This window comes from Panthera leo, chromosome D1, assembly GCF_018350215.1.
Source record: "Panthera leo isolate Ple1 chromosome D1, P.leo_Ple1_pat1.1, whole genome shotgun sequence".
Classification (NCBI taxonomy): domain Eukaryota; kingdom Metazoa; phylum Chordata; class Mammalia; order Carnivora; family Felidae; genus Panthera; species Panthera leo.
Window position 1 is genome coordinate 55,634,487 of NC_056688.1, and position 27,955 is coordinate 55,662,441.

At 37.7% G+C, this 27,955-nt stretch overlaps 1 protein-coding gene across 2 annotated transcripts; it reads left to right on the top strand.

Annotated features, from left to right (window-relative positions):
- Window positions 1-27,891, top strand: THAP12 (THAP domain containing 12). 2 transcript variants are annotated; one of them, XM_042905617.1, is made up of 5 exons: window positions 1-137; window positions 15,154-15,274; window positions 18,834-18,941; window positions 23,463-23,499; window positions 24,996-27,891. In XM_042905617.1, exons 1-5 carry the CDS (start codon window positions 49-51, stop codon window positions 26,927-26,929), a joined length of 2,289 nt encoding a protein of 762 aa, XP_042761551.1. In that variant the 5' UTR covers window positions 1-48; the 3' UTR covers window positions 26,930-27,891. The 2 variants fall into 2 exon arrangements, with proteins under 2 accessions (XP_042761551.1, XP_042761552.1); XM_042905618.1 differs by lacking the exon at window positions 1-137 and adding an exon at window positions 6,655-6,706.
- Window positions 27,892-27,955: the final 64 nt, after the last annotated feature.

The following is a 27,955-nucleotide window of genomic DNA, read 5'->3' on the forward strand; positions in this document are numbered from 1 at the left end:
TGAGGAGGCGGGGAGGGGAGGGCTGGGCCGGCCGGCGGGTGGGCGACGATGCCGAACTTCTGCGCTGCCCCCAACTGTACGAGGAAGAGCACGCAGTCGGACCTGGCCTTCTTCAGGTTCCCGCGGGATCCGGCCAGGTAAGCGGCGGGCGCCGAGCCGGCAGCCCGGGCCCACCTCTGCGGTGCGCACTGCCAACCGCCGGCTCCGGGGCTGCGTGGGGAGTGGGCCACGGGTCGTCGACCCCAGCCTCGGTCCCAGGTGGGGAACGGGCCTGGAGCAGCCGGCCGGCGAGCGCCCGGGGACCTCGGAGCACGTGCGCCAGCGGGGGCTCGGCGCCGAGGGCACCACCCGAACCCAGAGGCAACTGGGGCGGCGCGCGGGCGGGATGAGCTGGGTTCTCGCCCTGGTTAGCTTGCTGGGTGACCTCGGGCAGGTCGCTTTCCTCTCTAGGCTTTAGTTTCCTCAGCTGTCAAAAGAGGGACTTGGATTCTGTGGTTGTGGTCACCCCAGGGCCCTTCCTTCTTCTTGCCACCACCCCGGGACAGTGTTTCTTTTTAGAGTCCGGTCACCTTCTTTGATCTCAAGTCACAGTTACTTCCTCCATCGGGCTTGTTCACGGTTCAAATTCTGGCTCTGACCGTTACTCATTGTCTCACTTGGTTAATAATGGGGATAACGGAGGGTAGAGTGGGGGGATACGCCCACAGGCGTGGGAATTGGTATTGAAACCTCTTCCTTGAGTTAACCCACACGTTCTGGTGTCCGTTTAAAGAGTGATAGAGTAGGGACTGTGATAGTCGGAAGAATTTTCTCTGGCCTCTTCTTGTTCATTCGTTCATTTCAAACCAGTACTTACTATGTGCCGAGCACTAGTGTTAGGTGCTGGAAATTCAGATGTGGATGAGACAGTGTTGCTGCCTGCAGGAAGCTCACAGTCTGTTAAGGAGACATACGGAAGAAGGCGATTATAATATAGCACCCTGTTTATTCCACAAATATTTATTGAAGGCCTCCTGTGTGCTAGGCATTGGTCTGAGCATTGGGAGTATACAGATGAACAAATCAAAGCCCCTGCTCTCATGAAGTTTACATTCTAGCAGGAAAATAGACAAATAAATATGTAAATACAGTATGTTATATGGTGATAAATACTATGGAGAAAAGGCAAATGGGGGGGGATGAGAAATGAGTAGCAGGGGAGACACAATTGCTATTTTAAATAGGGTGGTCAAAGAAGGTCTCACTAAGAAGGAGAATTTGAGCAAAGACTAGAAGTAGGTGAGCAGGCCAACCATACAGATACCTAGGGGAAGAGCTTTCTAGTCTGTGGAAACGGTAAATGCGAAGTCAGGGCATGCATGTTACAGGTACAGCCAGAAGTACATGGACAGTAGAGCTGGTTTAAGGAAGGAGGGAGAAGGGAAAAAATGAGACCAAAAACTGTATGCATTTGTATAGTGGGGGCAAATTGTGTAGGCCATTGTAGGCCATGTAAAGCACTATGGCATTTATTCTGTGACAGGAAGTCATCCAAGGGTTTAGAGCAGAGAGACTACTTGAAACAGGATGGCTGGCTACTTGTTAAATAGGTTGTAGGGAAGCAAAGGCGAGAGCAGGAAGACCAGCTAAAGGCAATTGCAGTAATCCAGGTTAGTAGAGGAGAAGGTGGTAAGCTGTTGTATTTGAGATACATTTTGAAGGTGAAGCCAACAGGATTTGTTAAATGGTTTAGATGGAGGTTGTAAGAGAAAAGGGGAAGAATGACTCCTTTTTTTAACCTGAGCATTTACTGAGCTGTGGAAGACTGGGAGGAGCAGCTTTGGAGGAGGCATATTAAAAGTTGGTTTGGGACGTGTGAAGTTTGAGAAGCTTGATTGATGTGCAGGAATAGATGTTTTTCTTCATACCGTATCCAGAAACGAACTCAGAATGGCCCATATTTAGATCAGTAACCTAAATATTTTAGAGCTAAAACCATAAAAAGATAGTCTGGAATTTAGAGACTTCCAGACTAGAGATTGTAAATATGGGTTGTTCTGAGTTTATAGAGGGTATTTAAAGCCATGCTACGGGGTTAGTAAAGGAGTAGGTCTGAGGATTGAGCCTTGGGGCATTCCTGGTATTTAAAGTTCAGGCAGGTGAGGAAAACTAGCTCAAAAGAGTGAGGAATAGCTGTTGGGTTTTATGGGAGCAGAGAAGAGGAGCATCCGAATCTGACTGGCCTTACCCCATTAAGCATTATCTTCCTTTTACCCAAATTGTAGCCCAAGGGCATTCCTGAGAGTTTATTTCATTTGCATAATGAGGGCGCCACTAGTTGATTCTGAACCATAGATCTTTTGTATCCATATACTATAGAGAATGCTCTTTTCATTACACTCCTTGGGAGTATAGGGGTGTACAGTCTCAAATTTAGAAGGAGTTTTTAGATCTAGTGCCATTGGTCCCCTTTGAGAATCTAAGGTAAAGACTACTGGAGAAAAGACATAGACACAATTTTGCATTCCACTATCAAGGTATTTATGGACCCTTTAGGGGCCCTGTGCGTGCCTGAACAGGGGGGTCTTTGTTGAAACACCTCCAGTGACTCTTTGCTTTGTGAAGGGACATTTAAGATGTTGTAAGGGGCCCCTGGGTGACTCAGTCGGTTAAGCGTCTGACTTCGGCTCAGGTCAAGATCTCACAGTTTTTGAGTTTGAGCCCCGCGTTGGGCTCTGTGCTGACAGCTCAGAGCCTGGAGCCTGCTTCGGTTTCTGTGTCTGTCTGTCTGTCTGTCTCTCTCTCTCTCTCTCTCTCTCTCCCTCCCTCCCCACACACACACACTTGTGCTCTGTCTCCCTCCCTCTCTCTCTCTCTCTCTCTCTCTCTCTCTCTCTCAAAAATAAATAAAATGTTAAATTTTTTTAAAAAATAGATTTTGTAAAGCTTTGGCTCTTGTTTCTTCCTTGTATTGAGTGGAAACATGCCTCCCTATAATTTATGCTTTGGAGATCTGGTTTTATTCCCAGGGTCACACTGAGCAACTCTGTGCCCTTTTCCGTGTCAGAGCCCTTTAAATATTTCAAGACCAAATTATGAACTTTTCTTAACTCTTTTAACATCTTTATTGAGATAATAATAATGCATATACCACCCATTTAAAATGTATATTAAATGCACTCTTAATATACATATTTTAATGCATATTACATATTATTCAGTATATATTACATTATTAATTTTTAAACATTTGGTAAAATACATAACATAAAATTTGCCATTTTAAGTGTATAATTCAGTATATTACATGTGTATTTGTATTACATGTATACATGTAATTACATGTATTACATGTATACATGTATATTACATGTATATTACATGTGTACATGTATTACATGTATACATGTATATTACATGTATATTACATGTGTACACATGAATGTAATGTGTAATTACATTCACAGTGTTGTGCAAGTACTATCTATTTCCAAAGCTTTCTCCATTACTCCAAGCAAAATCTGTAACTGTTAAGCAATAACTCCTTTCCTCTCCCTTCCCCACCCCCCCATTCATCCCATTTTCAGTCCTTGTGTGTTCTGTGTACTTCATGGAAATGGAATCATATAATTGTTCTCTATATCTGGCTTATTTTAGTGGACATAATGTCATCAAGATCCTAACTTTTTATCTAAACCAAGTCTTCCCATACTAAGGATTTCAAATTCTTCTGTATTTGACAGTTTCTTTTTTACTGTGCCCAGAGTTAATTATAATAAAGAAGTAGTTTTCAGAGGTGTGTATTAAATTACCAACAGTATTTTTAGGGTTATTTATAATTAGTTTTTTTCCTGTAAATGAGTCAGAGAAGGTTGATAAAAGGTGACATTGCTAACCTATTCTTGAAAAGTTAATATTGTTAACTAACAATAAAGATAAATATATTTAATGCTATTAAATAGTACATTTCCCATTTGTTATTTTTGTTACTTTGTTATTTTTTATTTTATTATTATTTTTAAAAGATTTTATTTTAAGTAGTCTCTACACCCAACATGGGGTTCAAACTCAAAACCCTGAGATCGAGAGTCACATGCTCCACTGACTGAGCCAGCCAGGTGCCCGTTTGCCATTTGTTATATTTATAAATTCCACGGACACTCTTATAAACAGCTATTTGAAGTAATTTAAAATTCAAAAGTGTAGTTAATAAAGGGCACAATGTGGAATTTCAAAATATAGTACCTTTTATTGGTTTAGAAAAAGTGGCATTAATGTGCTTTTTATTTGTTTATTTTAGTTTTTTTTAATAGTTGACACAGTGTTGAACATTAGTTTCAGGTGTACAACCTAGTGATTCAACAAGTCTGTACATTACACTGTGGTCCCACAGCTGTAGCTACCGTCTGTCACCCTGCAGTGCTGTTCTAATACCATTGACTATATTTCCTATGCTGTACCTTTTATCCACATTACTTATGCATTTTTTTTTTAACTATAAAATAATTGAATCAACTCACCTTAGGCAGGTGGTACGGAGAGCATAAATTATTTAAAATTAAAGTTAAAATTTTATTTATTTATCAAAAAGTTATTTTATTTTTTTAAATTTACATCCATATTAGTTAGCATATAGTGCAACAGTGATTTCAGGAGTAGATTCCTTAATGCCCCTTACCCATTTAGCCCATCCCCCCTCCCACAACTCTTCAGTAACCCTCTGTTTGTTCTCCATATTTAAGAGTCTCTTATGTTTTGTCCCCCTCCCTGTTTTTATATTAGTTTTGCTTCCATTCCCTTATGTTCATCTGTTGTGTCTTAAAGTCCTCACATGAGTGAAGTCATATGATATCTGCCTTTCTCTAATTTCATTTAACATAATACCCCCTAGTTCCAACCATGTAGTTGCAAATGGTAAGATTTCATTCTTTTTGATTGCCAAGTAATACTCCATTGTGTGTGTGTATGTGTATATGTGTGTGTGTATATATATATATATGTGTGTGTGTGTGTGTGTGTGTGTGTGTATATATATATATATATATATATATCGTGTCTTCTTTATCCATTCATCCATCGTTGGACATTTGGACTCTTTCCATACTTTGGCTATTGTTGATAGTGCTGCTATAAACATGGGGGTGCATGTGCCCCTTCGAAAGAGCAAACCTGTATCCCTTGGATAAATACCTGGTAATGCAATTGCTGGGTCGTAGGGTAGTTCTATTTTTAATTTTTTGAGGAACCTTCATACTGTTTTCCAGAATGGCTGCACTAGCTTGCATTCCCACCAGCAGCAAAAGAGATCCTCTTTCTCTGCATCCTCGCCAACATCTGTTGTTGCCTGAGTTGGTAATGTTAGCCATTCTGACAGGTGTGAGGTGGTATCTCATTGTGGTTTTGATTTGTATTTCCCTGATGATGAATGATGTGGAGTATTTTTTCATGTGTCGGTTGGCCATCTGGATGTCTTCTTTGGAGAAGTGTCTATGCATGTCTTGTGCCCATTTCTTCACTGGATAATTTGTTTTTTTGGGTGTTGAGTTTGATAAGTTCTTTATAGACTTTGGATACTAACCCTTTATCTGATACGTCGTTTGCAAATATCTTCTCCCATTCTGTCGGTTGCCTTTTAGTTTTGCTGATTGTTTCCTTCACTGTGCAGAAGATTTTTATTTTGATGAGGTCCCAGTAGTTCATTTTTGCTTTTGTTTCCCTTGCCTCCAGAGACGTGTTGAGTAAGAAGTTGCTGTGGTCAAGATCAAAGAGGTTTTTGCCTGCTTTCTCCTCAAGGATTTTGATGGCTTCCTGTCTTATATTTAGGTCTTTCATCCATTTTGAGTTTATTTTTGTGTATGGTATAAGAAAGTGGTCCAGGCTCATTCCTCTGCATGTCGCTGTTCAGTTTTCCCAGCACCTCTTGCTGAAGAGACTGTCTTTATTCCATTGGGTATTCTTTCCTGCTTTGTTAAAGATTAGTTGGCCATATGTTTTTGGGTCCATTTCTGGGTTCTCTATTCTGTTCCATTGATCTGAGTGTCTGTTTTTGTGCCATATCAAAACCTTTTTTTTTTTAATGTTTATTTATTTTGAGAGAGAGACAGAGCGTGAGCAGAGGGGGGACAGAGAGAGAGACACAGAGTCCAAAGTAGGCTCCAGGCTCTGAGCTGTCAGCACAGACCCCAACACGGGGCTGGAACCCATGAACCACGAGATCATGACCTGACCTGAAATCGGACGCGTAATCAACTGAGCCACCCAGGCTCCCCTAAAGTTAAAAATTTTTTAAACTGCCTAAATCTGGATTGCCCCACGATGGCTTGACTAATGCCAAGGCTTGGCAGGAACCTGGGGGCAGCTCATAGTGGGGCTCATCCCCAGACTAGGTGAAGGTACAAGGAGAGCTAATGAAATGCTTCTGTTACAGTGAGCTGAACAATTGAAGCCCTCTTTTTGCTTCTCAGCCAATTAGCTCTAACTCACCCCTGAGGTGGTGAGGTCTTCCAAGGTTTTTATGGCAATTTAATCAAAGTTAATTGAGAGTTGATATACTCTGCCTTGTAAAATGTAGAAGAGTGGTTTTTTTGGGCACTCATGAAGGAGTGCCACAAAGTAAAAAACTATTTCATAATGACACTGATGTTATTTGCCTTTTTCTTGCTCATTCTTTCAGGAGTGTGCAGTGGGGTTTCTGAGGGGCTACATAACATAGTAACGTCATTGCTCAGTAAGTTGTATGTTGTGTTTTCTAAGTATGATTATATAAATGCCAATGTTTGTAGGCCCTTTCTTGGAAATGAGTGAGATAAGCCTGCCACTTCAAGGGAAACAATTGAAATTCAAGCAGAAATGACAATTTTGGAGAATTCATAGGCACCACTTTGAGCTTGACAACTCTCTAAAGCTTTTCTAATGAGATGAGTGGTGACATTGATAAATGTGACTTTTAAAATAAATTGTATAGTGGTCGTTTGCATAACTCGCTGAACTGGTATTTTCCAAATTGACCAATTTGTGATTTTACAAAGACATGCACAGATAAAAGCTCTAGTCAAAGTGTAAGATACACCAAGATGGATTTCAGTGTAATAGAGTGAGAAAGCTCATTGGTCTGGTTTCAGATTCCACATTGCAACTCATCTTTCAACGTTTTTTATTTATTTTTGGGACAGAGAGAGACAGAGCATGAACGGGGGAGGGGCAGAAAGAGAGAGGGAGACACAGAATCGGAAACAGGCTCCAGGCTCCGAGCCATCAGCCCAGAGCCTGACGCGGGGCTCGAACTCACGGACCGCGAGATCGTGACCTGGCTGAAGTCGGACGCTTAACCGACTGCGCCACCCAGGCGCCCCGCAACTCATCTTTAAGAAACCACCACTTGTGGAGTTTTGGTGTAGTATCAAAGAACATTCACAGTAATATGGGTAAGGGAGGAACATTTTAATTACCTTTTTTAACTGCATAGCAGTGTGAGGCCAGAATTTCTTCATATACTTCAGCCAAAACCACATGTGACAACAGATTAAGAGACATTAAGAAGATTTGCAGAGATGGAAAACAATGCCATTCTTTTGGCTAAATGTTTTTTGTTTGTTTTGGAAAATGCAGTTCTTTCTTTCTTCTTTTTTTCTTTTTAAGTTTATTTTAAGAGATAGCATGAGTGGGGGAGGGGGAGAGAGAGAATTCCAAGCAGGCACTGTGGAGTAGAGCCCAGTGCGTGGCTTGAACTTAAGAACCATAAGATCATGACCTGAGCTGAAACCAAGTATTGGTCACTCAACCAACTAAGGCACCCAGGTACCCCAAAACTTTTTAAATTTTAATGAAACAGTTGACTAGTGTTCCTTGAAATATGTTTTTGGAAATGCTGCATTAGTAGAGAACTATCAAAGGGAAAATAAAAAAAAAAAAAGGCTGAATAGTACTGAAAAGGTGATTAAGATGAAGATAGAAAGTGACCATTGGATTTGGCAGGGTGGAAGTCATTCATAATCTTGAGCAGTTTCAATGGAAAAGGGATAAAGCAGAAGCCTCCTTGGAATTGATTGAGGAAAGAATGTGAGATACAGTGAAAATGGGCTCTAGTTTTGCTATGTAGAGGATACAAGTTAAGAATTATTTAGATGGGATATACTAAGGCGTGTTTATGCTCATGGTAATATAGTAGGTTAAATACAGGATGTTGAGAGACCATATACAGAGAGGAAGAGGAGTCTTCTCTGTTTGTGTGTGTGTGTACATACTCATACACATATGTATACATACCTGAATCAGAAGAGTTTCCTTCAAGAAATGATCTTTGGGGCACCTGGGTGGCGCAGTCGGTTAAGCGTCCGACTTCAGCCAGGTCACGATCTCGCGGTCCGTGAGTTCGAGCCCCGCGTCAGGCTCTGGGCTGATGGCTCGGAGCCTGGAGCCTGTTTCCGATTCTGTGTCTCCCTCTCTTTCTGCCCCTCCCCCGTTCATGCTCTGTCTCTCTCTGTCCCAAAAATAAATAAAAAACGTTGAAAAAAATTAAAAAAAAAAAAAAGAAAAGAAATGATCTTTAAGATAAGATCTGAAGGCTGATCTTTGCATAGGCTTTCCTTAGCCAGGGAAGTGAAAAAAGACAAGAAGATACTAGGGTGAATAAACAGCATGGGGAACAACCCTAGAAGTAATCACAGTGCATTCATGGAACTGAAGTAAGGCATGTAAAGAGGCAGAGAGTAGAAGAGTGGTTCGATAAGAAGATTGAAAGGTAGACAAGGTCCAAATTGTTCAGGGTCTTATGACAGGTAAGGAATTGTTTCTTTATCCTAAGAGTCATGAGAAGCCACTAAAGGATCTTAAGCGGGAAAGACATTCTGAAATTGGCTCTTTAAAACGTTTACTCAGCAGGGTTGCCTGGGGCTCAGTTGGTTAAGTGTCTCTCTCTTTTTTTTTTCTAATTTTTAAAAATGTTTATTATTTGTTTTTGAGAGAGAGAGACAGAGTGCGAGCAGGGGAGGGGCAGAGAGAGCGGGGGGTGGGGGGTAGGGGGGGGACAGAATCCGAAGCAGGCTCCAGGCTCTGAGCTGTCTAGCCAGAGCCCAATACAGGGCTTGAACCCATGAACCATGAAATCATGCCCTGAGCCGAAGTCAGACGCTTAACTGATTGAACCACCCAGGCGCCCCCAAGTGTCTGACTCTTGATTTCAGCTCAGGTCATGATCTCACCATTTGTGAATTCATACCCCACATCTGGCTCTTTGCTGACAGTGTGGAGCCTGCTTGAGATTCTCTCTCTCTCTGCCCCTCCCCCACTCATGCTGTTTCTCAAAATAAACTTAAAAAAAAAAAAAAAACCCAAACCCCAAAACTTTAAAACATTTACTCTCAGCATGGAGAAGGTGTTAGGTAGAGAAAGGTAAAAGACCAGTTTGGAAGTTAGATGGATTTGGAGAGTCACTTCACCTGCTAAGGGAAAAGGCTATGGAGTCTGGAGTGCATGAACAGCGACAGAGAGATCTAGGGAATGGGAGACAGTGGTAAATTTGAGAGATAATTATATATGTGCCTAAAAGCATATTAGAGTGTGTGTGTGTGTGTACGTTTGTGTGTATACACAAACATATGCATGTACATACATGTATATATGTAAAAAAATTGTAGTCAAAAAAACTTCAATAATTGGTGTAAAACACATGTACACAGATGATCACCAAATCATAAGTGTGTGGCTTATTGGATTTTCAGAGTGACATGTCCATGAAACTTTCACCCAGATTTACATATATGTATATATATCTATATATATATAACTATATATATTATATATATTATATTATATATTATAGATATATTATATTATATATATATATAATAGATATATAATATATATTTATATATAATATATAATATAATATTATTTATTATTTATATTATATTTATTAATATTTATAATATATTTATACTATATTTATATATTATATATATAATATATATTTATATATATATTATATATATAGTATAAATATATATATTATAAATATATATATTATAAAATATTTTATATATAATATATTTTATATTATATATAAATATATAAAATATTTATATTTATATAATATTATTTATTATTTATAATATATTTATATATATATAATATAATATAATATTAATAATATATTATATATATAATTATATATATAACTATATATAATATATTATATAATATATCTATTATATATAATATATAATATAATATAATATAATTATATTATATATATAATAGATATATTATATAATAATATATTATATATATAATTATATATATAGTTATATATATAAACTATATAATTATATATATCTATATGTAACTATATATATGTATATATATGTGTATATATAAAACTAATATCCCAAATTCTCTCTCCTCTGAGGCTCTCTAAGTCATTATCCCACTCTCCCTAGTCAGAGTCACTGTCTGACTTGACACAATTAGGTTAGTTGGTTACTAACAATAAGGGACAGAGTGAAGGAATCTTTTATTGATATATGACATATATAGAAAGTGCAAAATTAGTAGACTGGAACGTGATGAATTTTTTTAAATGTTTATTTTTGAGATAGAGGGAGACAGAGGATCCCAAGCAGGTTCTGCACTGACAGTGCAGCCCTGATGCGGGGCTCAAACTGACGAACCATGAGATCATGACCTGAGTCGAAATCAAGTCGGTAGTTTAACCGACTGAGCCACCCAGGTGCCCCAGAATTTGATGAATTTTTATAAAATGAATACCCAGGTAATGTTTGAGATATAGAACATGTTTCTACCCAGAGAAACCCATTAGAGATCCAGTGCCTAAAGTTTTTATTGGGATCTGGTCACATAGACACACTCTGCCTAGCACGTACTAAAATTCTAGACTCCCAGAAGGAAGGCAGATGTTCAGTATGAATCATATTGTTTGCACAGTCTAAGCACAATGAGCCACCTTATCAGTTAGGGAAAGTTTTTGTCAGTGTAGGGAACTGCTTGTTAGCCAGATTTCCAGGCACAAGCCAAAAGGCCATCCTTACAAACAGGCCTTTATGAAGGTAGCAGTCTTGGGCCTGCTATATTAAGTTTTTTCCTGCATAATCACCATAGGTGAGTTTTGCCTGTTCTTTTTTTTTTTTTTTTTTAAATGGCATCTGATTTCTTTCTTATGTATGTATGTATGTATGTATGTATGTAATCTCTATACCCAACATGGGGCTTGAACTCACAAGAGTCACATGCTCTTGCAACTGAGCCAGCCAGGCACCTCAAGTTTTGTCTATTCTTGAACTTTATATAGAAGAAATCATGGCATGTACTCCTGGCTTATTTTGCTCAGCATTATGTTTGTGCGATCTAGCTAGTTCATTCATTTTCATTGCTGAATAGTATTCTGTATACAATAGTATACTACAGTTTATGCTCTTTACTGTTGACAGGCAAAGTTTTTTCACTTTCTTATCAATCTTTGGTATTATCTCTTTTGCATTGTAGTCATTTTTGCAGGTATGTAGTAATATTTCGTTAATGGTTTTTATTAGTATTTCCCTGATGAGATTGAGCCCTTTTTTTCCCATGAACATTTTTTTCGTGTGTATTGGCCATCTGGGTAACCAACTTTTTTTAATGTTTGTTTATTTGGGGGGGCGAGGGAGGGGCAGAGAGAGAGGGAGACAGAATCCGAAGCAGGCATCGTGCTGTCAGCTCAAAGCCTGATACGGGGCTTGAACCCATGAACTGTGAGATCACAACCTGAGCCGAAATCCAGAGTCAGTCACTTAAGCAATTGAGCCACCCAGGCACCCCAATCTGGATAACCTTTTATTGTAAGTTACTTTTCCAAGTTTCTTGCCCATTTTTATATTGGGTTGTCAAATTTATTTGCAGGAGTTGTAAAGATATAGTTTGGATATGAGTCTGTTGTTGGATATACGTATTACAGATACCTTCTTCCATTTTGTAGGTTGCCATTTCGCTCTTAAATGGCTTCTTTTAATGAAGAAAAGTTATTAACTTTAAAGTAGACAAATTAGGGAGGCCTAGGTGGCTCAGTCGGTTAAGTGTCTGACTCTGGCTCAGGTCATGATCTCACTGTTCATGAGTTTGGGCCCCGCATTGGGCTCTGTGCTGACAGTTTGGAGCCTGCCTCAGATTCTATGTCTCCCTCTCTTTGCCCCTCCCTTGCTTATGCTCGCTCTCTCTCTCTCTCAAAAATAAATAAATAAATATTTAAAAAAATAATAAAGTAGCCAAATTAATTCATCTTTTGGTTTAGAGTTTGTGCTTTCTGTTGCCTTCTTTAAATTATCTTTGTCTTGGCCAAGGTAATGGAGATAGTCTCCTGTGTTATCTTTTAGCAGCTTATTGTTTTACTTCCATAGTTAGATCTACAGTCTACTTGGTATTTATTTTTGTGTATATGATACAGAAGTAGGGGTCAGATTAATTTTTTTCATATGGCTATTGAATTTACTCAGCACTATTAAATATTTTTTTAAAGTTTATTTTGAGAAAGAGAGGGAGAGAGAATCCCAAGCAGGCTCCACGTTGTCAGCATGAAGCTTGATGTGGGGCTGGATCTCACAAACTGTGAGATCATGATCTCAGCTGAAATCAAGAGTTGGACACTTAACCAACTGAGACACTCAGGTGCCCTGACTCAATGCTATTTGTTGTAAAAACAAAACAAAACAAAAAAATTTTGTCTTTGCTGCTGTGCAGTACTACCTTAGTCTTAAGTGTCCGTAGCTCTCCATTTTGTTTCATTGTTTTATCCTTGTCCCAATACCACACTGTCTTACTAAGCTTTATAATAAATCTTAATATCTGATAGTGTAAGTCTTTCAACTTTTTTTCTCACAGTTATCTTAACTATTCTTAGTCCTTTGAATTTCTGTATAAAAAGTTTTAGAATTGCCATCTCTCTCTCTCTCTCTCTCTCTCTCTCTCTCTCACTCTCTCTCACTCTCTCACACACACACACACACACACATTCAAAGAGACATGCACAAAAGAACTTGTTGGGATTTTGATTGTATTGAATCAGTAAATCAATTTAGGGAAGATTGATATATTTAGAATTCAGTGTACTAATCCATGAATTTATCATTTAAGTTATTTAAAAAATCTTTTCATTTAGGGGCATCTAGGTGGCTCAGTCGGTTAAGCGTCCCACTTTTGGTTTTGGCTCAGGTCATGATCTCATGTTTCGTGAGTTCAAGCTCTGCATTGGGCTCTGCTCTGACAGCTCAGAGCCTGCTTGGGATTCCCTCTTCCCTCCCCTCCCCTCCCCTCCCCTCCCCTCCCCTCCCCTCCCCTCCCCTTATTTCTCTCTCTCTCCTGCCTCTCCCCTCCCACTCGTGCCCACTCTCTCTCTCTCAAAATAAATAAACTTAAAACATTTTTTTTTTTTTGTTACAGGTCTTGCACATCTTTCACTAGATTTACTTCTTGGTGTGCTCACTTTGGCAGCACATATACTAGATTTACTTCTTGGTATTTGATGTGGAAGACAAGATGTAGTTAATCGGGCTTTCTGCCCAATCTATTCTTGATTGAATCTGAGTGCTTGTGGTATAGGAAAGCTGTCTCAACTTAGTTCAGAGATCATACAGACAGTAGTATTCTGTATGGAAGGTCTTCAGAGATGTAAGAATTAAAAAACAGCTGTAACAGTATGGCAAATTATTTTATAGTAAGACAGTTTTTATACTAAGTATTTGGACGTTGAAAGATGAAAGTTTATGAAATCATATTGCACAACTGTGCAAAATATTAAAATATGGACATCATAGGCATCATTGGCATCATAGGCATCATTGCTGTGCAATAATACTTGGTTGAATGAGAAGCTATACTATTTAGGTGTGGTTTTAGTTTCAGTTAGATAATCAACATTTCACCATGGTTTTACATATTCAGAGTGGAGGGAATTAAGTGTCAGTGTGTGTGTGTGTGTGTGTGTGTGTGTGTGTGTGTAGGTGTAAACTGTAATGTTAAGACATAATATACTATGATGTGATTATAAAATGAATGTGTTTTCAGATTTGTGACTCTTTGTGACAGAATTTTTATTCCTAGAAACTTGAGAAATAAAGGAAAGAAAGATCTAGTTGTAACCTTTAGCAAATTACTTCATATTTCTGTCTTCATTTCTTCATCTGCATAAGGGGGATAATGTACCCCTTTTGGAAAGGACATAGAACAGTGTCTGGCTCATAGCAAGTGCTTAGTATGCATCATTGTTGTTTTCGTTTTTCTGCAGATATGTAGGTACCAAGAGGGCATGGACTTGGTCTGTTCATTATCTTCAACACCTTCTGTGTGCTAGATTGTGTAGGAACAATCCCTGCAGTCCTGGAGTTTACAATCTACATATCTTACAGTCTGTACATATTGTAGATTATTAATAAATTATGTTCATAATAAGGCAAATTAACACAGGCGTCATGCTCCTGTAAGAAACTGTAATTATTTATAAAACATCTATTTACTAATTTTTTGTAATGACATTGTTGTTTCATAACCTTATTTAAGTTGAAGTCCCGAGGGAGTGTGTTAGGCTGTTGATTTCATGGTTGTGCAACTTTTGCTTGAACTACTGATAATTGATTCCTCTCTGGTGCTAGGATGTGCTGAGAATTGAAAGACTCAGGTTTAAGTTCTAGTTTTGCTGCTGATTTTGTACATGACTCTGAGCAAGTTATTTCTTAATCTTGTCTATAATTGAATGTATTAAATGATTTCTAAGATTTCTTCCAGCTCTCATTTTGTTTTCAATCATCTTCTCCAAATTACATCATGTTCTGCAGGTAGAAGGGAGCAGGAATCCATTGTCCATAATATTTATTTGTCTTATAACTGAATACTAAAATTTATTTATTTATTTAAAAAAGATTTTTTTTCATGTTTATTTTTGAGAGAGACAGAGACAGAGCATGAGCAGGAGAGGGGAAGAGAGAGAGGGAGACACAGAATCCTCAGCAGGCTCCAGGCTTTGAGCTGTCAGCACAGAGCCTGACTTGGGGCTCGAACCCATGAATCATGAGATCATGACCTGAGCTGAAGTCGGACGCTCAACCGACTGAGCCACCCAGGTGCCCCTGAATACTGAAATTTAAACGGTGAGCTCATATTTCATAATTGGTTTTATTTTGGTTTTATTTATAGGTGCCAGAAGTGGGTGGAGAATTGCAGGAGAGCAGACTTAGAAGATAAAACACCTGATCAGCTAAATAAACATTATCGATTATGTGCCAAACACTTTGAGACCTCTATGATCTGCAGAACTGTAAGTAATAGAAGGGCTTGGGTTTTTTTTTGTTTTCTCTCTCTCTCATTCACTCAGTATCTGGTTGGCAGTGTAAATCTGTATCTGTTAATGTTGGAGTGTATTCTTATATCCTGCCACTTTTTTTTTTTTTTTTTAAAGATGAAGACAAATTTGGAGCTGAATAGTATCTAATTTGTTCTTAAAAGCCTGGTATTTTTTTTTAACCCCTCTGTTTCTGATGCCCCATTACTACTCAACAGAGGTTGCCCTTTTTACATTTCTTATGCAGCCTTCAGAAAATTTCATTTTTTTATTTTTAATTTTTTAAAGAAAATTTTAGATGATTATAAAAGTGTTTGTTTAAGGTAAAGTTTGTGTTTTTATTTGGAGCAGATTCTCCAGAGCTTTTTTTATGAGTGAAATCTTTATCAAGAAATGGAGCTCTTTGTTTTCATGTTTTTGTATGTACTGGTAGAACCAACCCTTAATTTTTATGTGCAAGTTACAACAAGAAGAAAATTGTATAATTAATGTGAAAAATAATTTCTTTCAATAATTTGCAATTTCGTATCAAACCTGGATCTCTCAAGCTTACTTCTGTTAACTATGTGAATTTGGCCAGGTCACTTTCCCTTCTGGGTCCCGAATTCTAATAAGAAGATTAAACCAGATAATTTCTGAAATCTAAGATTTTTAACCCTCTGTGATTCTGTTATTGCTATGACTTAGACAAACAGGGCAGATTTGATTGAAATGAAGCAGATTTGAAACACTTAAACTAGGGAGATAGTTTTGTTAAATAATATCTTCTTATTTAGGTGTAACTAATGTATCATCTCAGATATTGGGATAGACATAAACTTGATTTGAAGATACACTATATATTGTTATGCAGCAATTTATTTTGATATTTTTTTCAGATACATTTTGCAGAGGCTTCAGAAAACTAAAGAATGATTGGGTTATTTTATTTCTCAAAATTAATTGAAGCAGATACTTGTGAAGTCATTGGGAGGTGAGCCAATTCCGGTTCAACAGTTTAATCACAAATATTTGAGGGATATTTTTGCCTTGTTTTGTTAAGAGGGTAATAATGATCAACCAAAATAGGGGATTTTGTATGTTTAAAAGGCAAACTACTTTTATGTTCTTGACATTAAGTAAAAATATCCCAAATTATTATTTTAAATACACAAGCCATAATGCATTTTTATTTAATAATAAATATGGTCTCTTAATTACATAATTCCAATAAGATTGTTGTGAGACATGTAAAATTGTAGTTCCTCATATTCTTGTTTAGTCAGAGCATAGGACAGAAAGATGAGCTATTTTTGCTTTTTAAATTTCCACAAGATTCTTAAATCTTGAATAAATTAATGCAAATGCGAGAAAATGTTGTCTCTACACATGATATCTGTATCTAAATGTTTGAGAGTTTTGACTTCATTAGTTTGGCATTGAAGGTCTCATCAGTAAACATTCATGGCTAGTTCCACTGAAGCCAGATACTATCCTTGATGCTAGAGTAAGGTCACTGCTTTATGCTCAAACCTTAATTCAGCAGTTGAAGATTAAATCTTGATACTGAGTTAAAACTATCCTGCACATAAATTGAAAATAGCTCTTTTTGGAATGCGTACTTATAAATAAATATTTCTAAAAAGTAACATGTTTTTAATTCATGTTCTGTTTTTCGGTCTGTAATTTGGTTTGTAGCAAATTGATGTGAATTTAAGAAATTCATTAGGAATGTTTTATCCCTCCTTATTTAATAATTGGTAAGATATCAAGAGTGGACTGTATATGTTTGTGTCTGTTGTGACATGTTTGCTAAGTGGGAAAGATGAGATGTTTGGGGTATAGTATAGTTTTTGCTCCCTTCAGTGATTGTGTCACTGATCAATCTCTGATTCAGACTTCTTAATAGACTCAGGATAATTGGCCCAGCACTAGAAGCTGAGTGGCATTGAGAAATAGATTTTCTTTTTGTTTTTTATGAGGCATGGGGGTGATCTAGAAAATGAATCTGAATAGAAATACTTCCCAAATGTGTTTAACAACTCTTTAGATAAAACTTGAGATAGTGTGTTCCCTTTAGTTATATATTTTTTCTTCATATCATCCTAATCTTCCTTCTCTGGATGAAAAAATATAGATAGGAGTTGTTATTTTTGTTTGGCATATACTTTGAACATGCTTTAATAATCAGCTTTGAAATAATTGCTGCTCCCAAGAAAGCTTTTTATTTCTTTTATTTTTCTTAAAGTTTATTTATTTTGAGAGAGGTGAGGGGCTTGGGGGGAAAGGCAGGGAGAAAGAGAATCCCAAGCAGGCTCTGCACTGTCCGCACAGAGCTTGACCCAGGGCTCAAACTCATGAACTGTGAGATCATGACCTGAGTCGAAATCAAGAGTCGGACACTTAACCGACTGAGCCACTCAGGTGCGCCCAAGAAAGCTTTTTAAAAAGAAGAGTATTTTGTCTTTATCAGTGCAGATCTGTGAAGAAATTAAAAGACATTGTTTCTTTGACTAGCTGGGGTGAACATATGCAGTTATTTATCTGTTACTCTTCCTGTTAATAAAATTCTTGTCCCTACCCGACCTCTGGGTTGGCTGCTGAAGACTGTCAACATCTAAGTATGCATCTAGCGTCTAGCCAGGTTGGATTAGGTTAACGGGAATTAGGATAGAGAATGGTCATCCTTCAGTGATAAGAACATTAGAATTAGAAATTTAGAAATACCTAGTTTAGTGTTTGCAGAAATATGATTATATATATCATGGTATAAATGAATTCAAGTGGCACATGAATCAGTTTTTATTTTAGGAATTTCACAATATGTGTTAAAAATATAGCTCATGAAAATCATTATTTTATAGTTTTTATTGCTTAAGACAATGCTGACTTAAAAAGTCAGTGGATTATGTGAGAGTGCAGATGGTGGTATGCAAGTGTTATCATTAGTATGTGAATAATTTCAATTTGGGAAATATGGTCTAGCTCAACACTAGAAATTTATTCAGAAGAGGCAACTGAGGCCCAGAAAGGGAAAGTATTTGGCTAGGATCTCACAGTGAGTTACTGGTAGAATTTGGACTAGTTCCTAGGTCTCCTGGGTCCCACCAGTCCATCGTACCTTGATACTTCTCAGTAATAGTAGTGAAAAGTGGATAGAACCACGGGGAAAGTAGGGAAGAATTAAGAACATAGAAAGGGATAGATTGAGAAACTCTTGTGCCTGCTGTAGATTTGGTGGGCTCATGGAAGAGCTAAACAGTGAAGTAGCTGGGAGGATGAATTAGAAATATATATGCAAAATGCAAATATATTTTATTTTTTATGCTTACCATGAACTTCGTTCCTTAATTTAAAATAGTAAGATTGCCAGAAGGGCAAAAACAAAAAGAGTTAGAAATAATACCTGATCTGGACGGACATCATCATTCTGCAAGTCTCTACACTTTAGAGCTGGAGGTGAAGGAGTACTGGGGAAGTCATTAACATAGCATTTTCTTTATGTGTAATACATTCTTAAGGACTGTCTCTGAATTAACACATTTTTCTTTTTCAGAGTCCTTATAGGACAGTTCTTCGAGATAATGCAATACCAACAATATTTGATCTTACCAGTCATTTGAACAATCCACATAGTAGACACAGAAAACGAATAAAAGAATTGGTATGTCAAACGTGCTTTTGGCTTTCCCACCCCCCCCCCATAATACTGTGAAATCAAATATAGATGCATTCATCTTAAAATTGAACCCAAGTTACTATTTCCGAAGGTAACATGGGAAATAAATGCTGTGGTTATTATTGAAGAAGGATGGATGTAAGATGATTAGTGTTTAAATTGGAAAATTGTTCTCAAATTTAGCCAGTTGATACTCATTGACTTGGGCCAAAGTGTGCTGTTAATTATAGGCCACTAGCACATTCCCTTCCTGGGAACAAAACAAAACACTACCTTTTCTTTTGTAGTGAGGAAAGTGGAACTGAGGGATATTTCCAGAATTCAGGACAAAGGGATAAAGAAAGGGAAAGTATGAAAGTTAAGACATGGATACTTTTACCTAGAGATAATGGTTCCGTCACTATTAAGTACTGACAGGGTTAGAAAAAGCTTTTAAATCTCTGTTTATGGCATCATTTATGCATGTTTTCATGTTCCTTTGATACCCTTTAGTTCTAATAATTGAAACCTACCACTTGTTGTTAATATTAGGTGAACAAAATTAAATTAATCAAGGCTCTTCAGTCCATGACTTTCTGCCATCATTGCCACCAGCAAGACCCTTATTTTGTTTATTATTTTTTCTCTTCCTTCCACTATTACCATTCCCGTTTTCTCCCCCTCTTTTTGGTATTCATGTTAATGTATTTAATATTTGTCATTTTAGTCTACCTACTGTGTGCTTTTTTAAGACAACATTTATCTCATTTTCCTCATTTTTTCTTTGTTTACCTTTCATATTTAGATCTTTGATCCATTTGGGCTTTGTATGTATGGTGTTCAGTAGAGATCTAATTTTATTTTTCTCCTTATAGAGAATCAGTTTTCTCAATATGGTCTGTTAATCTGTCCTTTCCTTCACTGGTTTTAAGGTGCCACCCCTGTCATATACCAAGTTTCCATATATGCACAGTGTTTCTGGGAGCTCTGTTCTGTTTATTGGAAAATGTGTTTGTTCACATATGTACCACTGTTCACAACAGTACCACATATGTACTGCTTTTATTACCATGGCTTTATAATTTATCTTACTTGCAAATACAGTGGTTTCTTAACTCTTCTTTTTCAAAATTGTCTTAGCTACTTGTGGACCTTTATTCCGCCATATGAATTTGAGAATTCTTTCGTCCAGTTCTTCTAGAAATTGCATTGGGATTTTCAACACAAATGCTTTGGATTAACATCTTAAAATATTAATTGGTCCCACCCATAAACAGAAAAAAATAGCTTTCAGGTAACAGCAGCCATTGACCAGACTAAATACTAGTTCTTTGAATACACTATTAACATACTTTAAGGAGTGCAGAAAGTCAAAAATTTGAAAAAACTTTAGGGTTTTTGCTGCAGTTTTTTAAAAGAGAACAATGTGTACATTCCTTAAATTACTTCCTAAATACATTATGGTTTTTGTTGGTATAGGTTATGTATTCTGGTTGAGATTGTTTCCAGCAATTTTGAAGAACTAATTTTGGTTAATTCCTACTAGTCTTTGGAGTTTTCTATGAAGTTGATTTTATCATCTCCAAATAAGGACAAATTTGCCTCCTCTAATCCTCATAATTTTAATTTTTTCTGTTGCTTGTGTTACTGTTTAGTCAGGATCCTGAGAAGTGCTGTGTTGAACAGTCCCAGTAATGTCACAGATGATATGCTTGCCTTGTTGCATTAAGTGTGATGTTTGTTGCTGATACTGTTAAAGAGGGTTTTTTGGGTTTCTTTTATTTGAGACAGTGTGTGTTAGTGAGGAGAAGGGCAGAGTCTTAAGCAGTCTCTTTGCTCAACATGGAACCCAATACAGGGCTCAATCCCATGACACTGGGATAATGACCTCAGCCAAAATCAAGAGTCTGACACTCAACTGACTGAGCCACCCAGGTGCCCCTGATACTGTTTTTATCAAGTTAAGGAAATTCCTTTCATTCCCTTTTAGTCCTCATATTCCGAATTTTTATCATAACTTGTTGAACTTACCAAAAGCTTTAACTGCATCTATTGAGTAGAAAAATTCAGGTTTTTTTAATGTAGTGAATAGCTGATGGATTTCTGGTGTTGAACCATCTTTGCATTCCTGTGATGAACCCTAACTGATTGCATTATCTCTCTTCATTTGTTTGATTTAGTTGGTTGATATTTTATTTAGGATTTTGCATTTATAAGTATTGTCCTGTAATTTTCTTCCGTTGTACTCCTCTTATCCAGTTAATGATGTCAGGGTTCTATTAGCCTTATAAAATTAGTTGGATAGTTTTCCTTTTCTCTCAGATTTTCTGGAAAAACTTGTATAAGGTATATACTCTCTGCTCATGAAAGTTAAACCATAAAACCATCAGAGTGCTTGGGGTGGGTGAGGGAATATTTTGTTTGCAATTTTGATTCATTTATTGGTTTTCTCTTGTATTTCATTTGTTTTTAAGAACTGCATATAGGATTTTGGAGCGCTTGTGTTTTTCTGACCCTAAGATTATTTAAAAAAAATTTTTTTAATGTTTGTTTTTTAGAGCAAGAATGACGGAGGGAGGGAGAGAGAACTAGCAGGGGAGGGGCAGGGGGAGACACGGAATCCGAAGCAGGCTCCAGGTTCTGAACTGTCAGCACAGAGCCAGACACGGGCTCGAACCCATGAACTGTAAGATCATGACCTGAATCAAAGTCGGACGCCTAACTGACTGAACCACCCAGGCATCCCTGATCCTAAAATGATTTTAATATTGTTTGCAAGGAAATCAGTTAGTATTATCAATGATTGTTGCATTGTGATTTATTTGGTTTCATCTTGATTTGAGAGATTTATTTTTTGGCTCTTTTTCTGACTTCTTGAATGTTTAGCTCATATTTGTATGTATTCACAGTTGTACATGTCTAAGTGTGTTTTAGCTGTATCCCATAATTATAGACATGTAGTGCTTTTGTTGATTAGTCAGGAGTGTTTTGTAAATTCCCCTGTTCCTTTAACATAGGGTTATTTTTGTTTTTAGTTTCCAGGCATGGGTTTATTTTTTAAAACCATTTTGTAGCTTTTATTTTGTAATATTAAGTTATTAATAATTCATGGAGTATATATGTAGTCTGTGTGATATTGATTCTTTCTAGTTTTTGCATTTGTTATTTCTATTGAAGTGTGATGCTAGCCTAATTCTTGTTACTTTTTAGATGATTTGCTTTTCTCCCTCAAAGTCTTTAGTATTTTTTCTTTATATTTGACATTTTTAATTTTGCTAACCTGTGTCTAGATGGTTTTTTAGTTATCCAGACTGACACCTTTAAGTTCTGAGAAATCCTCAGTTTTTATTTCTTCATACATTTCTTTCCCTCTATTTATTTATTTTTCTGGGATGTCTCCTAGATGAATGGTGACACACCACTGTAGTTTTCCACATCAGCTCTCTTCTTAGCCCTACGTACCAGGAGTGAGGAGCTCAGCCACTTCCCATCCTCCAGCTACCATTTCCCTATATTCTGCCCCTTGGGAACCTCAAATACCTTAATGCAGACATACTCTTATAGGTTTGCCATCCTTGTAACTGTAGCTCATGGGATAAGGAGGGAATGTTCTAGATTGGCTAGCCTGCTGATGTTTCTTGTTATCAGTATCATGTTCCTGTGCTGCCTAGCAGGTACCCTTCTAACTCAAGCTGTCACTGGTAGTGCTCCTTGCCTGCTCCTGAATAGTAATGGGGTGGTTTGTGGTTTAAGCATTGCAGTGGGTTAGAGGAAGAGAAAGGACATAACTGGAAAGTTCTTCCTCGGTTTAATCCTGTATGTACTTGGCCCTCTATGCTGTATGCATCCATTTCTCTTCCATACTGGTACTATGTTACTTTCTGCTTCCCAGGGAATTCTCACAGCTTTTGTGTTAGGTTCTGGGATCCAGCAACTCTCTCTTACGTGGCATCCCCCAGGAACAAATTGGAGGGGACATGATTTGTGACCCCTTGGATTTGACGCCAAGCACCATCCTGTACTTTCATGCCTTTTATTAGCTTTCAAACACTTGTGACCCAAAGTTAAGTTGATTTAAGTATAAAGTAAGTTAAGCGATGTATTCTTTCTCCTCAGTGTTTTTAAAAAAACTTAATAAAGTTTATTTATTTATTTTGAGAAGGTGAGAAAGCGGGGAGGGCAGAGAGAGAGAGAATCCGTGCTCTCAGCATGGAGCTGGCTCACGAACCCGGAGAGCATGACTTGAGCCAAAATCAAGAGTAGGATGCTTAACGGAGTGAAGCACCCAGGCACCCTGTCTCCTCTAGTATTTTATTATGAGCTTGGAATCATTAGTAAATTATTTTTCTGGTTTTTCTGTCATTTCTATGTTTGAAGAATGTATTCATTGTAAGGAATTTATGCTTTCGAAGGAATTAAATTTGAGTCACAGTATGCTTTTTACTTATGAGTCTACAGTGATGTGCTAGAGTTCAGTTTTCTTAAAGGTGTTTTTTTTTTTTTTTCTTCTTTTTTCTTGTCACTTAGAGTGAAGATGAAATCAGGACACTGAAACAGAAAAAAAGTAAGTGATAGTGTTAATGACTGAACTTCTGAATGCCTTTTAAAAAGGCCTTGACCTGGTAAGGACAAATAAATATGTTGTATGTCCAAAACCTACCGTGAGAGTGATGTAAGAGTGTGGTAGGCATTTTCCTGTGGTCTGGAATTGTCTGTGAGACAGAAGTCTTAGTTTAGTTTCTTGATTGAGTGCTACTGTGCCACGTACTTGGCCGCTTCCCTACTAGCTGTGCTCTTGGTGTGTGGTGGGGTGGCAGGCACACAGTGTCCCCATGGAGGGAAGGAAAGGCAGCAGTAAAGGACAAGAGCAGAATCTTTGTCCACCCGATGTGTGGTGCATCATAAGTTCTTGATAAATGTTTAAGGAAAAGTGCTTTGAGGACACTTAGCCTAATAGAGAGTAGGAGTCACAGTAGCCTTTCTGCAGGTGCTGATGCCTGACCTGTGTCACCAAAGGATGAGGACTAGTCGTTGTTTTTGTTTTTGTCTATTATTACTATTATTCCTCCTTCTCGGTCTCCTCCTCCTACTGTGCTATTATTAATATTATTTTTATTAACATAACTGTTTATGTTAAGTCTTTAGGTGCTTTACTTAGTTCATTTAATTCTGACAGTAGTCCTGAGGGAGTCAGGCAAAGGAGGGAGATGTATTCTGCGCAGAAGTAGAGTAGCTTGAAACAGGGTGCCTGATTTGGAGAATTATACTCATTTTGTTGTTAGAGCTTCTAATATCCTATGATGATTAGAAAATGAACCTAGAGGGGACCACAGGGTCTAGGACTTGCAAGGTTGTGTATATGACTATGGGCAGGACACTAACCTCAGAGGCTCAGTTTTTCAATCCACGTACAAAGAGATTTGGCTAATACTTCTAGTAGTCTATTATTTGCCCTAAAAATTGCGTCAATATACCTTATGTTATGTTGGCTTATATAATTCTCATCTCCCATATTAAAGTGTAGCTTAATGATTTCATAGAAATTGCATTAGCATGGACCTTGGAACCAGACACGTTTGGATTTGAATTTCACCTTCATCCTTTTAACTACATCTGTGACCTTGGGCAATTATTTACTTTCCTCATTTGTCAAGCGGGATTGATAGCACCTGCCTATAGAGGGAGTAATGTGATACATATAAAATGCCAACACAGTGCTTCAATAAATATTAGTTCTCTTCCTCTTTTTCCTGAGGGCACGGACCGTTACTGGTCTGGACGTGTTTTATGTGACGTGCCTTGTTAAGTTTGTAAGAAATCGTTCCTCTCTTATATATAACATTTACATGTAGGATTAAAATCTCTGTATACAGTTTTTGTCTCCACTAGAGTGTGTCTTATTTTAACCTCTGTATCCTAGTCTGTGGTCCAATAGGTACGTTGTGAATGTTGAATGGATGAGCTCCTGAATTTAAATATTTAACCAATCAAAAACATGATTTTTTTTGTTTGTATCATTCCTCATGAGCCTGTTTATAAAATTGATTCTTTGTTTTCCAGTTGATGAAACTTCTGAACAGGAACAAAAACATAAAGAAATAAACAACAGCAATGCTCAGAACCCCAGTGCAGAAGAAGGGGGTGAAGAACAGGATGAAGACATTTTACCTCTAACCCTTGAAGAGAAAGAAAACAAAGAATACTTAAAATCTTTATTTGAAATTTTAATTCTAATGGGAAAACAAAACATCCCTCTGGATGGGCATGAAACTGATGGACTCCCAGAGGGTCTCTTTACCCCGGATAACTTTCAAGCACTCCTGGAGTGCCGGATAAATTCTGGTGAAGAGGTTCTGAGAAAGCGCTTTGAGACAACAGCAGTTAACACATTGTTCTGCTCGAAAACACAGCAGAAGCAGATGCTAGAGATCTGTGAGAGCTGCATTCGGGAGGAAACCCTCAGGGAAGTGAGAGACTCCCACTTCTTTTCCATCATCACTGACGACGTAGTGGACATAGCAGGAGAAGAGCACTTGCCTGTGCTGGTGAGGTTTGTCGATGAGTCTCATAACCTGAGAGAGGAATTTGTGGGCTTCTTGCCTTATGAAGCTGATGCAGAAATTTTGGCTGTGAAATTTCACACCATGATAACTGAGAAGTGGGGATTGAACATGGAGTATTGTCGTGGCCAGGCTTACATTGTGTCCAGTGGATTTTCTTCCAAAATGAAAGTTGTTGCTTCTAGGCTTTTAGAGAAATATCCCCAAGCTGTCTACACACTTTGCTCTTCCTGTGCCTTAAATATGTGGTTGGCAAAATCCGTGCCTGTTGTGGGAGTGTCTGTTGCATTAGGAACCATTGAGGAAGTCTGTTCTTTCTTCCATCGATCTCCGCAACTGCTTTTAGAGCTTGACAATGTCATTTCTGTCCTCTTTCAGAACAATGAGGAAAAGGGTAAAGAACTCAAGGAAATTTGCCATTCTCAGTGGACAGGTAGGCACGATGCTTTCGAAATTTTAGTGGACCTCCTACAAGCACTTGTTTTATGTTTAGATGGTATAAATAGTGACACAAACATTAGATGGAATAACTATATAGCTGGCCGAGCGTTTGTACTCTGTAGTGCGGTAACAGATTTTGATTTCGTCGTTACCATTGTCGTTCTTAAAAATGTTCTATCTTTTACAAGAGCCTTTGGGAAAAATCTCCAGGGGCAAACCTCCGATGTCTTCTTTGCAGCCAGTAGCTTGACTGCAGTACTGCATTCACTGAATGAAGTGATGGAAAATATCGAAGTTTATCATGAATTTTGGTTTGAAGAAGCCACAAATTTGGCTACTAAACTTGATATTCAGATGAAGCTCCCTGGGAAGTTCCGCAGAGCCCAGCAAGGTAACCTGGAATCTCAGCTAACCTCCGAGAGTTACTATAAAGAAACTCTAAGTGTCCCAACAGTGGAACACATTATTCAGGAACTGAAAGATATATTCTCAGAACAGCACCTCAAAGCTCTTAAATGCTTGTCTCTGGTGCCCTCTGTCATGGGACAGCTCAAATTTAATACATCGGAGGAGCACCATGCTGACATGTACAGGAGTGACTTACCCAACCCGGACACACTCTCAGCTGAGCTGCATTGTTGGAGAATCAAGTGGAAACACAGAGGGAAAGATATAGAGCTTCCATCCACCATTTATGAAGCCCTGCATCTGCCAGACATCAAGTTTTTTCCTAATGTTTACGCATTGCTGAAAGTCCTATGCATTCTTCCTGTGATGAAGGTTGAGAATGAACGCTATGAAAATGGGCGAAAGCGTCTCAAAGCATACCTGAGGAACACTTTGACAGACCAAAGGTCAAGTAACTTGGCTTTGCTTAACATAAATTTTGATATAAAACATGATCTGGATTTAATGGTGGACACCTATATCAAACTCTATACAACTAAGTCAGAGCTTCCTACAGATAACTCAGAAACCATTGAAAATACCTAGGAGACTTTTAAAGTAGGCTTTCTTTTATGTTTGATATTTGGAAAAATCTGTAAGAAATTTGAAAACATCTTACGGAAAAGCTGTCAGGTATACGTAGGCCACTTAATCACTGAATATCTTGACCTGTCGACCTCTCATTGAGTACATTAGCCATTGATAATCTGCCTATTTAAATGGCCCCCGTTTGAACTCTTATGCTTTGGAGACATAACTGTTCTTCCAGAAGATAGCGTTGAAAGTGCCACATTACATTTCTGTGGGATCTCTGCTAATGGCACTTTGGAATTGTTTTAGTTAAGTCATTTTAGACATAACATTTATTATCACTGGATCCAGTTGTCGGGTATTGAGTTATCAGTTCTTAGAAGAAATAGATTTGGAAGAGGTGTGGGAGAAAGGAATATATTTCATAAAATGTTACAATGAAGCTCATGAGTGACCTGGAGTGTTAAGTATGTTAAAAATCTGTAATGGAGATTTAAGGGAGTTATCAGACAGCTAGAGAGAGAGAGAGAATGGAAAACATGTGAGCTTGCAAGGATTTCAGTGTAGATTTTGTCTTTATCAAACGAACTTAAAGGAACAAGTTACAGTTAGAGTTTGAATGGGCTAGCCTGCCATTGTCGGTCCACATTGGGTTGTTGCTGTTTACATTCCTTTGTTGAGCCTACATCTTCATAAGCTTTTTAGCAGGTATTTGTTGAACACCTCTGTTTCATGGTCAAGACAGGATCAGAGGCCATGGATACTGACAACTGATTTGTCTGTTTTCCTCTGTCTTTTTCCATGACTGTATCTACTGCCTCGTCTTGATTTCTAAACAAAACCTGGAAAACCTACAAAAATAAGTGTTTTGTGGTTTACCTAGGAATAATACAGAAAATATTACTGTTATTTTTGGTGAAGAAAATCAATTTTGTATAGTTTATTTCAACCTAAATAAAATGTGAATTTTGTTTAAAGTTCGGGCACATTATTTTTGGTGGGGACAAAACAGATTCTTGTGGTAAATTGTTTTTTCAAAAA